We start from the raw sequence: 12474 nt of genomic DNA, 5'->3' as shown, positions 1-12474 counted from the left end.
AGTGGATGCCCGCCGAAAGTCACATGGCGAGTGACGCCCTAAACGGCCACCCCTGCCACCATGGAAGTATTCCTCTATGCTCAAGGACAGAGCTTTGGCGAGACTCCCAGCCAAGAAGAGCTGGAAAAGCATTGCATAGACCGCGAATAATATCCACAGTGATGACTTGGAAGTCATTCGATCCAAATGGGTACGGACGGCTCTTATCCACTAGCTGATGAAGTACTACTTCCCCGAACGACCAAGCTTCAAGGTAAAGAAAGCTACTGGACCAGACCAAGATCCTCAAGACATTCTTTGGAGCATAGATTCTGAATCTGATAGAAAATCATGACTTGCGTGTATGTCTTTGATGAATCACCGCAATGGATTAGTTCATCCGCCTGAAGCGGATGCTCCAGTTGAGGGAAAGGAGAAAGAGGTAGTAGAAGAGGGAGACATTTATTTCACCTTCAGCAATCACATGTGACCTTTGTATGAGGTAATTCTTGCCAACAACTTAATGGATGTGATGAAATATAGACATAAGCAGAATCGTCTCCTTTCATGGAACCTATCAAATGAGCAACATATCCCAATCATCCGGACTACAATAACCCTTCATTCTATAATACTACGGGCCCCGTCCATCGTCGTCTTGTAGTGCATCCGAGCCACAATCCCAATATCAGGATGGAAAAACCGCACAAACGCCTCGTAACACAGCAAATCGAGACCACATTCACTGCGGATATCCCCTGCATCGGCCGCGTTATTCAGCTCCACGAGTCCCATGAGGACCTTCTGCTCCAGTTCATCATTCCCACCCTGGTCGAAAGCTTGCGACAGGAGATTCCATGCTTCATGACCGGGAACATACCCATTGCAAGTACAGCGGCCGAACATCTCCTCCAGCTGCCGCTGAGCCCTATCATACAGCTCCCCATAGACGCGGGGGTTCGAAGCGCCACCCCCGTCCCGTGAACGCATGAGATCAAACAGGTCCTCATATTCCGGTGGCACAGTCAGCTCTCGATCCCGGATACTGACCGCCGGGTAGCGAGCGGCGATCTTGACCAAGTTATATCTCCAGCAGACGGCATAGTAGGCGGCCGAACTGAACGTAAGCACCACCAGATCATAGTCCCGGCGATCCAGGGCCCACAGCATGGCCTCGATACAGAACCCCGCGCCATCCACCACCTGCTGTGCACTGGTTAGGCTGCGCAGGGTGTTGTTGGTCTCGCCGCAGAGGACATCTCGCTCGAAATCGACGATATCATTGGGGATCGTATACGCATACATCCCGATCGAGCCACGAGGGGAGCTCAGTGGCTCCCCGATCGATTGGTTCATGAGCGTGTTTCCCGCCCGGTCCATCAGGAGCCGATGTCGCTTTTCCACCGAACTGGCGTCCTGCGGCGTATATTCATCCTCATGATCAGAGGAGAGGGAGCACGCCCGTCTCAGCTCCTGCGGCAACATCTCCGCGAAGTCCTCCTGGACTCCCTGGATGAAGCCCGCAGGGATATCTGGCGGAGTGCGCAGGAGGGACCAATGCACCGCCTGCATCCAAGTCTCGTCCATGCTGCGCCACTTCTCCCGGGTTAGGGCATAGTCCACCACAAAGAGCCAGATCCCCATCAGCTCCTCCACATGATAGCCCGGTCGCCATCTGCCATCGCGGGTCGCCAGCGTGGAGAGCCCATGCCATGCCGTCCAGATCTCGATGTCTTGCGGTTGGAAAATCCCCCCCAGCTCGACATCACAGCGCGCCTGGCCCCCGCAGAGAACCTGCTTCCCTGGGTCTCTCTTCAGCACAACCTTCCCATCCTCGCTGACCCCTGCCCAGCCGCCGCTGCCTCTTCCCCGGACGGTCTGGTTCTGCTGCCTGGCGTCCTGGGTGCTGGAAGAGGCAGAGGCAGGGCTGGGTTTGTGACCCAAGCCCCGCGATAACATGGCCTTGAACCCGTCCAGTTCGCGCTCATCCTCCCACACCGTCTGCGCGTCCGTCTGAACAGCCGTCTGCGGGAGGACATGTTGCGCCCAGATGCGTCGGAGACGCTGCACTGAGCGGCCCTCCCCCGTCGCTGGATCGGGCAAAACATCGGAGATCTGGCTGCCGTTGTAAACGACCCAGCCACCAAACACACAATGAAGTCCGATGGCCATGATGTTGCGCTCCTGTCGTCGCCATAAGCCCGCACAACTCACATCTTCGCGATGTCCCGGGCAGGTGATGTAGTGGCTGGCGTTGCCAATGGGCTTCGTCACTGTATCTGTCCAGGATGGGGCGGCATGATTGCTCTCTGGCTGTAATAGCCATGACGGGACTCTGCCGCGGAGTGAACCATTGCATAGGTCCTTCTGGAGCTTTTGCTCAAGGCTTGTGGACCAGTGGTTTGAGCTTTGGGGTGTAGAATCCTGACAAGCGCTCCTTATAATAATAGGTTGTCCTGTTGCAGTAGAGGGAGCCATGTTGTGTGATAGGTATGTATACTAACACAGACCAGAGAGAGATGAAGATTTGATCATGTTTAGGAGAATATCTGTATCTGCCAGAATCAGATTAATAAATATCAGAACTCTACTTCATCCCTCGCACTTCACATTCCTCTACAACGCCTTGTGATCGAGTTCATAACATAAGTATGCACTGTAACCAGGAAACATGAGGGATGATCTGAGTAACCACCAGGTTGCTGATCCATGCAGTAGTAACCAATCGACTTATTCAATAGTATCGAACAAATCTGGCCTCCCATGTCATTGTTCCCATGACGAGTGATATTTTAATTTGGGGATGAAATAAAATCTGGAAATTTAAATTCGCGGATTACTCGGTTACCTGTTAAAGAGGGTAAAGCATTTTATATCTTGATTCTTAAGTTCATTGATCATGCTATATAGACAGTATCCATTCGACTGCTAACCTTGGGGTTATATAAAACATGGTACGTACTATATAGGAGTTAAAGTATAGTTGGACAACACTCCACCGAACCAAGGTACTTAATTGATGTTGATATTGATACTATCCTGCTACATAATGATTAGTATAATATAAGACGAAATAATCATTTTACATAGCAGAACGACTTTCACCAGAACACAACAGAATATTACAATCAGCCACTGCTCTACATGGTACAGGTCTGACCGCCACAAATCATGTCCAGAGGACCCGATGTTCAGCTGTCGAAGGGATAGGAAGAGAGAATTTAGTTTGAGATGAACAACTATCATACATACTATATATGTCCTTGGCTCCTGTACGTGACAGCACAGTTGAAGCGCGCTTGATCGGACAAACTGATTTCAAATGCATGTTACACAGATACGAATACAGGCCCAGCTTTCAAAAAGAAATTAGAACATCATTGGATATTCCGAGGGCCGGATCAGATGCCTGCATCTATATCTATCTGCCTCTGTATACAAGTAAGGCTGACGATGCAGACAGAAAGAAATCCGAACCAATAGGCATACGACCAGAGACCCTGCAGGCGGCACCATTCTTGGATCGACATTCTGCCCATGTGAGGCAACGATCAGAGCCGTTCTTTATAGATCCAGCCTGCATGTCGAATCAGCGTGACATTCACACCATCCTATACGGATGCAAAGAGGGACAGTCAGCTTTAGAGCCTTCTAAACAGCAAGGGGCAGACCACATTGCCATTGAACATATTATTCATCTCGATTGTGAATGAGAAGAGTGTTGGAGCCAACCAGCAACCAGCCCTGCAGTCTGCTTCCTGTACGTGGCCTAGTTAGGGCCATCTCTCTACCGATCGCCGACCTTCGTGATCATTGCTCCTCCCCCCCCCCCCGCGGGGTTGTGGCGAGAGGTGAAAAGAACCCCAAGGACTGATACGACTATCGTCCTCGCCTCGAACCCTGACCGGATAGCCGCGTCTCTGACCATATGTAAGATCATCCCGAGCAGATCAGGCCAGATCATATGAACCCGGCTCTTGAGTCTGGCGAGCCCTCTCCTTGAGCCCTCTCCCAGAGATATACAAAATGATATGGCAAACATCCACGTCCCCAACCACCCTGCTAATCCTCTTCGTCTTTCCAACTCTCTACCTAACAATCCTCTCTCTACCTTACCTCGCGCCTCCTCCTCCTCCTTCACCTCAAGCAAGCAAACCTGGGCCCTGCAACTGAGCGACGAGATCTATGAGGACCCGTTCGATTTCCACCCGGAGATAGAGCTCGAAAGGCCCGATCTCCCTTGCTTAACATTCGGGTTGAGAGGAAGAGTCTGTCCTGGCAGGCACGTCGCACAGGGCACTTTGTTGATCGTCATTTCGAGGCTGCTGTGGGCATATGACATTACGCTTGCCAGTAGCGGTGGTAATAGGGTGGATGGAGGTGGATCCGTCGGCGATGAAACAAGGGCTGGCGACTCCCCCGGCGCCATTTAGAGCGACGTTTCATGTGCGAAGCAAGATACATCGTGATATTATTGAATCGGAATGGGGCCGTGTGGAGAAGGATTTGGATAGGATAATTAATCTGTCCTGAGTGGAGTTCACATATTTTGCGCAGTGTGGCTCATTCAGATGGTGGCTAGTCTGTATGATTTTTACATTCATGGCTAGGACGGAGGCGGGCTACATGGGTCAGAGTGCTGCTGTTCATCATTTGATACAATCCGTAGAAAATGGACAACGACCGCCAGAGATGTCATTGTATATCACTCTTCCCTCCTACAGAACAAGCACATACGACCATAGGGTGTGGAGAACAGGGCTTCCCGTCCGCTCAGCCGTACTTAAGCCACACGCCGGGAGGTTAGTAGTTGGGTGGGTGACCACCAGCGAATCCCTCCTGTTTGTATGTTCTTTTTGTTTTTTTCCTTTTGCCCTGGCTTGGTATGGAAGTGCAGGGAGGTGACATACGGAGTAGTCTGTAGGAAGAAAAAAAGGAAGGTGGGGGGGGGGGGGGGAGGACACACGGATTCATAGTAATTTTTATTAGGGTTTATGCTTAAGATTCCCGGATCTTACGGTAGTGTGGACAGGGGACATCAGGATAAGCAGCCTTAGAAGAAGGAAGGCCCCAGTGTCTCAAGCACATACATTCATCCTCAATAGCTCAGGTGCTTTCATCGAAATCTTCGAAAGGAAACTGGTCTCGGACAGCAGCAACATCTTCAGGAATATTGGCTGCTTCAAGCATTCTGGCTTTCATATCATAGGCCACTTCTTTAGCAGTATTGTAATATTGGCTTCTTTCCAAGGCAAGGGTTTCCCGGACAAGATTCTCTGGATATTCCACCGGAGCGACCGAACAAGCACCCGCTGTTGAATTTGTATTGAAGATCTGAGCAATTGTGAGCCAATTCCGTATTGAGTGTATGAGCTCTGCCCGCAGCGACATCGAATCTCTGTCTCCCAGGGCGTACCGGCGTACTCGAATAGCCGTTGGCGGAGGATGACGGACTGATCAAAACTGTCATCGTAATGTTCTTTACTTAATCTTTTGGTGAGCGCAGCATACAGGAAATGGATAAGTCGTCTGCGACGAATCTCTAGTAACGATTCTTGCTCTCATAATCCGATGGAGCAACCTGAGGTTGTTTGAGCATCTCGGATTCGGGATCACCATAACTCTGGAAGTGAGTTGGAAGGAAGGAAGGTCCAGCGTCTCCAGCACTTACATCCACCTTCCCGAAGTGTACCGGAAAGTTTCCTCATGACGGGGCAGGTTTTCATCATGCTCCTGCCTGCAACCGGGAGAAGCAGCGGGAGTTCATCAGGAAGGAAGGAATGTCGCACTTGAAGGTCCGGGAGGTCGATCCCTGCCGGAGCAAAGTACTTTCATGGGTTCTCCCCGTGCAGTAAAACCAGGTATTAGGGCAGGGTGGACAGCGTTATCAGAGTAACGGCATGTATTCATTCATTATCAAGCAGCTAAAGCATTTCTCATTCCAGTCCATCTCAGGCCGGATGCAATCCCCCATCAACACCATGCAGTAGAGTAGAATCACGGGGCCCATGGGTACATATACAGGGTGTCAAAGGCGTCAATGTTGTTAACGTACACAGTCGAGTTCGAAAAGCCAAAGCAAAAGCAAGAGAAAAATCAGAGAACAGAAATGAAAATCGTGTCTTAGAAGTACAGTACATATCCCATAACCACTGTAATCAATCATGCTTCCACGGTAGTCGCCAAAGCCTGGTGCGCGAGCTTGCGGTTGCGCTTGACCAGGGCGTTGAGCTTCTTGTCGATGGTGTCCAGCTCCTTGCGCGACGACTCGAGGTCTTTCTGGGACTTGACGGCAAAGGTGTGCAGTTCTTCGTCGGTCATTCCGACCACGTCGTCCAGGTCGGGGATGTTGCCCATCACCACGCCGGCGGCTCCCAGCATGTGCTTGGCGGTGGCGGCGGCGAAGGACCGCACCGAGGTTGGGGTGGCATTCATCAGCTCTGCCGAGTTGGCGATGGCCCAGTTGTGGCTGCGAGTGCTGTCGGCCTCCATGGCTGAGAGGACGTTGGGCGGGGCCGGGATGCCCGAGGAGGACCCGGGGTTCAGAAGCTCGGCGACACTGATGGAGGGCGAGCCAGAAGAGAGACCGGCGGAGGTCTCGTCCACCCAGCAGATATTGAAGTTTTCGGGCGTGGCGAAGAGCGCATCGAGGCCCCCGCCACGGTTAGTCACGTCCGGTTCCGTGATGGGGACAGATGAGTACTCCTGGAAAGAATCCATCGCCAAGGCGATGTTCTTCTCAAGCGCCAGGTACCGGTCTTCTTCCTCGTGAGACAGGTGATGCAGGACGCAGCCGCGGGGACTGATCAGGCATCGGTCTTTCAGCAGGCCAGAATCGGAATTGACCCGGATTGCCTCGCCACGCAGTAGCGCTTTGCGATGCTCATCGGCCAATTCGATAGGCTGCTTCAAGAAATCGTAGTCGTCAGCGTTGCACTTCATGTCAAACCGCTGGCTCAGGTTGGACGGGTTGAACAGCGGATGGTTGTTCAGATCCAAGTTGCCAGACCTGTGAAGCTGGGCAAGCAGGACCTGCAAGGGAGATGTCCGTTCCGAGAACAGCTCCTTGACCGAAGCGACGCCTGATTCCGCATCCTTAACCAGCTGCTCGACGGTATTCTTCGAGCGCCACGCCTCTACTGCAGGCTTCTGCTCCACAGGCGGTTTCTCCTCAACAGGAGAGGGTTTCGGGTCCCTCGGGGCTTTCTGCGTCGACTTGTTCTTCTTGCTCGCTTCAGTGCGTGGGTCCACCTTATCTTGATCAGAGCTAGCCGCCTGTGTCGATTTTCCAGCCTCGGAAGTATTTTCGGCTCCCGTGGTCGATGGCTCAGTAGTGTTCGCTGGTGTCTTCTTAGTCTTCCGCTTCCTTCCAATAATTGGCGCTTGCACCGGCTCCTCGGGGACAGTCGCAACAGGATCTTTCTTGGCTTCAGCTTCCTTGGCCTTCTGCCGACGCTCCTTCTTCGCCTGGCTCTTGGTCATAGATCTGACCGGAGCGGAGCCGATTCGGGACGACGGTGGAGGGGAGTTGGCGCGGGAAACCGACGCCGAGGTGTACATATCACCCTCCGATGCCAGGTCGCCCGGGGTGTCCGGTCTGCTCAAAGAAGAGATGCTCTGCCTTCTCGAACGGGCCTTCGAGGCAGCCGGCAAGGAAGCAACCGAAGGAGCGGCGGAGGGAGGCGGCGGAGTTTCGGTCTTCGGTGTGTCCACCACTCGCAGAACTCTGGGTTGGCGGGGTGCTGAGGAATCTGACACACGCGAAACACCGGTCATAGGCGTGTTGGGGCGAGATCCAATAACAGAGATCGGGGCTTGACCGGGAATAGTCTGGCCGGATGATTCCATCCTGGAGGCTTCCTGCGGATGAGGTATGCCAGGCGGGAGATCAAGCTTCATGGGCTTGGTCTTTACAGCTTTCTCGCCGACATCTCCAGCCTTAGATCGACCAGACTTTTTGTCAGAAGCAACTGCTAGGTCCCCTTTCTGCTGGGAACGAGCTTTGCTGGCTGACTTGGGTACAGGGGACCCGAGAGATATTTCCGAGACGTTCTTGATGCGGCTTGAGCTGGTCACATCATCATCTTTCAGTTCCGGTGAGGGCTGACGCGAGAGGTTCTCGTCGAACCCTAGTGAGGGAGTTCCGAGGCCAGGGAAAGGGGGGTTCAAGCCGGGGGGCACAGACACAGACGAGGTTGGGCTAGACGGGTTGAGGGGACTGTGAAACAAAGATGCTGGATGCGCGTGCGGGAGAGGAAGTCCTGGCGGCAGGGACGGGGTTCCGGAGCGAGCTGAGCCCTGCGAGTCGCTAGGGAAATGGGAGCGAATGAGATAGCCAAAGCTGTCGACAGGACGTTTGTCCTTGGGCTGAGCCCCAAGAGGGGGGAATTCTTCGTCAACTAGATGAGCCACGTCAGCGTGACCACGCGGAAAGCATGAGTGGAACGGCCCGGTGGAATGTCAGAACGACGTGAAAAGGAGAACAAGCTGCAAACGACCCGAGCACGCATGAAGAAAACCAGGGACAGGGCGTGCCAAAGACTCTCCAAAGACAGACAGAACCAGACGATCAAGGTACGACAGGGCAGGCATCTTAATTACACAAAGGTCCCGGCCATTCAACCAGACGGACACACAGGGCATATTGTCTATAACAATAGGCGTGAGAAATTGGTTTCGCATAGAGAGCCCTGCTTGTGTTTATCGAAAGCCAGGGCAGGGAGGTTAACGTACATAAAGCCATGACCAGACCGAATGGGGCCACCAAGATGCTGATAGATCAACCCAGCTTGGATGCAAAAGAACAAAGTATACGACAGCCACCAAATCGCAGTGGGCTTGGAAGACACGATGCGCCCATGAATGTGCAATGACGCCTCCCATCCATACGGAATCCGGAGAGAGAGAAAAAAAAGGCAAAGAAAGAAAAAAAGGAAAACATGACGAGGAATAGACATAAAAACAGAAAGATGAAATAGAAAGTCCATAAAAATAACGCCAAAGGCACGCCTAGCCCGTATTCTTGTTGTTTTCAAGAGCCGTTTGCTTAATGCTTCGTTGCAGAGTGGAAAATATGTCGCAAAGTTTTCAACATCGAATCGGAAAATCCGGAAAACTGAAACATAAGAAATCATATCCCACGCCCATCTAGACAAATATGATATCATGTCATCACAAAAAAAGGTATGGAGAAAGGATGAAAATAAAGAAGAGGCAAAAGGGTAGTCATCATAAGAACAGGGATAGAAGGGAAAGCGAGGGGGCAAAGGGAATTAATGGATTATGAAAGGGAAACAATCACCAGCGGTTGAATCCGCTGCCATACATCATGGCCTGATTGTACCCACCTTGGCCCTGACTCCCGTACAGCGCTTGCCCAGCAGCAGTATTCGCACCGACCTGATGCATCCTCGCCTGCAGGATACTCGGGTCCGCAAGATCTACTACACCGCCTCCACCGGAGGAAGTGTTAGCGTGTCTGTGCTTCTTCCCCTTCTTCTTCTGCTTCTGTGGCCCAGACTCGGAGAAGTTCCCCGCTTGAGTGCCATAGAAAGAGCTGAGAAGGCCGTTTGCGGGAGTCAGGGGAGGAGGGGTTTGGTGTTGCTGGAGGAAAGGAAACATGAACTCACGCTTAGCAGCCTCTTGACCCTGCAAACCACCGGCATTAGCACCACTGCGGCCTCGCAGCAGCTCACGCATCAAGTCTGGGTTGGCTTCTTGCTTTCCGATATTGGCGCCCAAGCCGAGATTGGCGTTCGTGGTAAACCCGTGCCCTTGGGCAAACATGCCACCTCCGCTGATAGGAGGGGTGCCGGCCGTCTTCAGCCCCGGGGGTGGTCCCTGCACGCCGCTAGTGAAGTAGCTGCCAGCGAGTCCGTGCTGAGGACTGGGCGCCGCGAGCGGGTTGGGGGTACCGGACTGCATCAGAGACGCCTGTTGGCTCAACATCCGGACATTGGGGATGTTTTTCGAGTTGGCCTCATTGGCAAACGAGAACCGCGAGTTCTGCCGACTCTGCGCCTGCAAAGCATTAAACTGGGCCATCTGGCTCTGGAGGAGACCCTGACGGACCTGAGCAGCTTGATCCAGGGCAGCGGAGTTTATTCCACCCTGCAACTGGTCAACCAGGCCGGCCTGTTGGTTGTTGGCGGACTTCAAGAGGAGCAACTGCTGCTGTTGCAGAGGGGTTAGGCTGCGACCGGCGAGGTTGAGTTGCTGGAACTGGTGACTTGACGCGGACACGGGTGACCCGACCACCGAGTTAGTCGTCGTGCCTTGCTGAGACGGAGGCTGGATGGCACCGTGAGACTCGCGGCCAGGGCGGCCTCTCGGGGGCATCACATCATCCGGCTCACCACCCAGTTGCAAGCTTCCGCTCTCACGGCTCTCCTCTTCAACCGAAGCGGACTGCAGCAACTCTTGTTCTCGCCTCACACGTTCCAGTTCCGCCTTCTCGCGCATGGCTCGGCGTTTCACACCACCGTAAGGGTCGATGAACGAGGGGTGATTCTCGATAAGCGCAACCTCTTCCGCAGGCAGACCAGCCGCCGAGAAGACGAATTTGAAGTCCGGGGAATTGACAGCCTTGACCAGGTTGTCCAGCAATGGCGTCTCCGGCTTGGGCGGTGTCTTGATCGGGGTCTGGACGGCAACGGGTGCAGGAGCGGGTTCCGTAGGAGGGGAGGGAGGCGGCGAGGGGCGAGCTTCGGGTGCTGGCGTAGCGTGTGTGCGTTCTGGCGTGTTGATGGGCTGTCTCTCTATGCGCTTGAATTCCTCTGCAACCGGTGCAACCGGTGCGACCGTGGCGATTGCGGGTCGAGGACTCTGTGACGCTTGGCTTCCAGTTAGACTTGCCCTTCTTGTCCGACTAAGCACAGCGTCCTTGTTCGCCCAACTTGCCGAGGATGGTAGGGCAGATCCGTCGGGCGGCCGGCTACCAGCAGCATCGTCCCTACTCGGCTGGCGGCGCATGGGTTGCGATAAGGGTTGAGCCGAGGAGCGGGCAACGTGCACAGGGATCGCAGGCGTGGGAGCGGGAGTACCGTTGACACGTTGACTCGAGAGGGTGTTCATCGAAGAGAGATCCTGTCGGCTGTAGCTGTCGCTGTCCTCGCCAGTTTCGTGCAAGAAGGTGCAGTTCCGATTATGGCACTGTTCGTTGCGTAGGAAGGAGGAGCAGTATTTCGTCGTGCCATATTGGGCCCTAGGGCAATCAGCATACTACTTCACACATACCATGCAGGTAACCTACCGTAGCACCCGATCGGCATTAGCCGACCCATCAACCGCGGCTATGCACGTTGCAGCATCGCCCTTTCTCGCATAGGTGACGTAAACGCCGATGCCCTGGTTGGGGTTGCCGCCGGGCTTCGCCTTGCTCACGACGATCTTCTCGATGTCACCGTATTGGCCGAAATAGTCCCTGCCGCGCAAAGTCTGAAGGAGCTGGCTCTCGTCACGTATTGTGGGGTTGAGGCCGATCACGTAGACAAGGTTCTTCTGGACGACGCGGACACCGGCGAGATTTTTGCGGCTCGATGCCTCGATTTCACGTTTCTCGGCTTCCTTCTTCTTCGCGGCGGCGGCCTTCCGATGCTTCAACGCGAGGTCGGCTTTGAATCTGTTGTGCGGGATGCGATGTTAGCGGCAAAACGCGGCAGAGGGCAAGTGGGGAACGACGTACTCGTCAGCATCGGGGACCTTATATTGAATGGTACTCTCATCATAGGGGCGTCGGCAGTTGGGGCAGCGGCCCTCTTCGCTGTGGGTTTTGATATTGTTGTAGCAGAATTGGCAAATCTAGCCGGTTGTGTTAGTGACGGGGCCAGATCGCATCGAACGCGAGAAAGATCCGCCTGTCCGCGATGGACATATGGGGGGAGCAAGGGAGCGTACCTGGTACCCACAGGGGCACGGCTTGAAGTTCTTGTCGGACAAGTCGAATTCTTCGATGCAGAGGGGACTAAGGAAGACGGAAAGCTGTCAGCCCAACGCACTATGTCACAGTCCAACCCGACGGGGAAGCGTGAGGGCACACGCACCAGAACTCATCGTCATCGTCGATGACGGAGTCGATCTGTTGGCGATTTGACATTATGGGCGACGAGTATGTCGAAACTGTACAAGTGAAACGGACGACGATTACGGTCGAATACTGAGATCCATCAACCGACCGGGGCGGAAGGGGGGGCAGGAGGGCAGAAGGGCACGAGAAAAGCGGAAAAAAGAACGTGTCCGGAGATCAAGCGCGGGAGAATGGAAAGCGGACTGGAAGATGAGTCCGAGCAGCGATGCGGATGGAGATCGAGGGCGGGGGGGGTGGTGGAGGGAGGAGGAGGAGAGAAGCAGCAGGGGAGGGAGGCAGACGCAGGAGAGTTGAAGGCGAAGAGAAAGAGAAGTGAGTGAGTGAAGCTTTGATTGACGGGCTTTGCGCGGGTTTGCATGTTTTGCATTACCGCCTCAGGCAGCGGGCTCGGGAAACTGCAGCCTCAGGAA

At 53.9% G+C, this 12474-nt stretch overlaps 3 protein-coding genes across 3 annotated transcripts; all 3 read right to left on the bottom strand.

Annotated features, from left to right (window-relative positions):
* Positions 1-600: 600 nt before the first annotated feature.
* On the bottom strand, positions 601-2457 carry BO70DRAFT_401164 (uncharacterized protein; the record flags this gene model as incomplete). The annotated part of the gene is made up of 1 exon (XM_025546973.1): positions 601-2457. The coding sequence occupies one exon, from the start codon at positions 2455-2457 to the stop codon at positions 601-603; it is 1857 nt and encodes a 618-aa protein (XP_025394434.1).
* Positions 2458-5085: 2628 nt separating this feature from the next.
* On the bottom strand, positions 5086-5687 carry BO70DRAFT_356812 (uncharacterized protein; the record flags this gene model as incomplete). The annotated part of the gene is made up of 2 exons (XM_025541950.1): positions 5086-5432; positions 5651-5687. The coding sequence occupies 2 exons, from the start codon at positions 5685-5687 to the stop codon at positions 5086-5088; spliced, it is 384 nt and encodes a 127-aa protein (XP_025394433.1).
* A 454-nt stretch (positions 5688-6141) lies between these two features.
* Positions 6142-12073, bottom strand: BO70DRAFT_375016 (CCR4-NOT core ubiquitin-protein ligase subunit MOT2; the record flags this gene model as incomplete). The annotated part of the gene is made up of 7 exons (XM_025545004.1): positions 6142-8378; positions 9327-9393; positions 9424-11182; positions 11231-11599; positions 11663-11778; positions 11875-11941; positions 12021-12073. 7 exons carry the CDS (start codon positions 12071-12073, stop codon positions 6142-6144), a joined length of 4668 nt encoding a protein of 1555 aa, XP_025394432.1.
* Between the last annotated feature and the right edge of the window lie 401 nt (positions 12074-12474).

This window comes from Aspergillus heteromorphus (genome assembly GCF_003184545.1).
Source record: "Aspergillus heteromorphus CBS 117.55 chromosome Unknown BO70scaffold_53, whole genome shotgun sequence".
NCBI lineage: Eukaryota > Fungi > Ascomycota > Eurotiomycetes > Eurotiales > Aspergillaceae > Aspergillus > Aspergillus heteromorphus.
The sequence above is the reverse complement of the archived record's forward strand: the minus strand, read 5'-3'. Positions and strand labels throughout refer to the sequence as shown.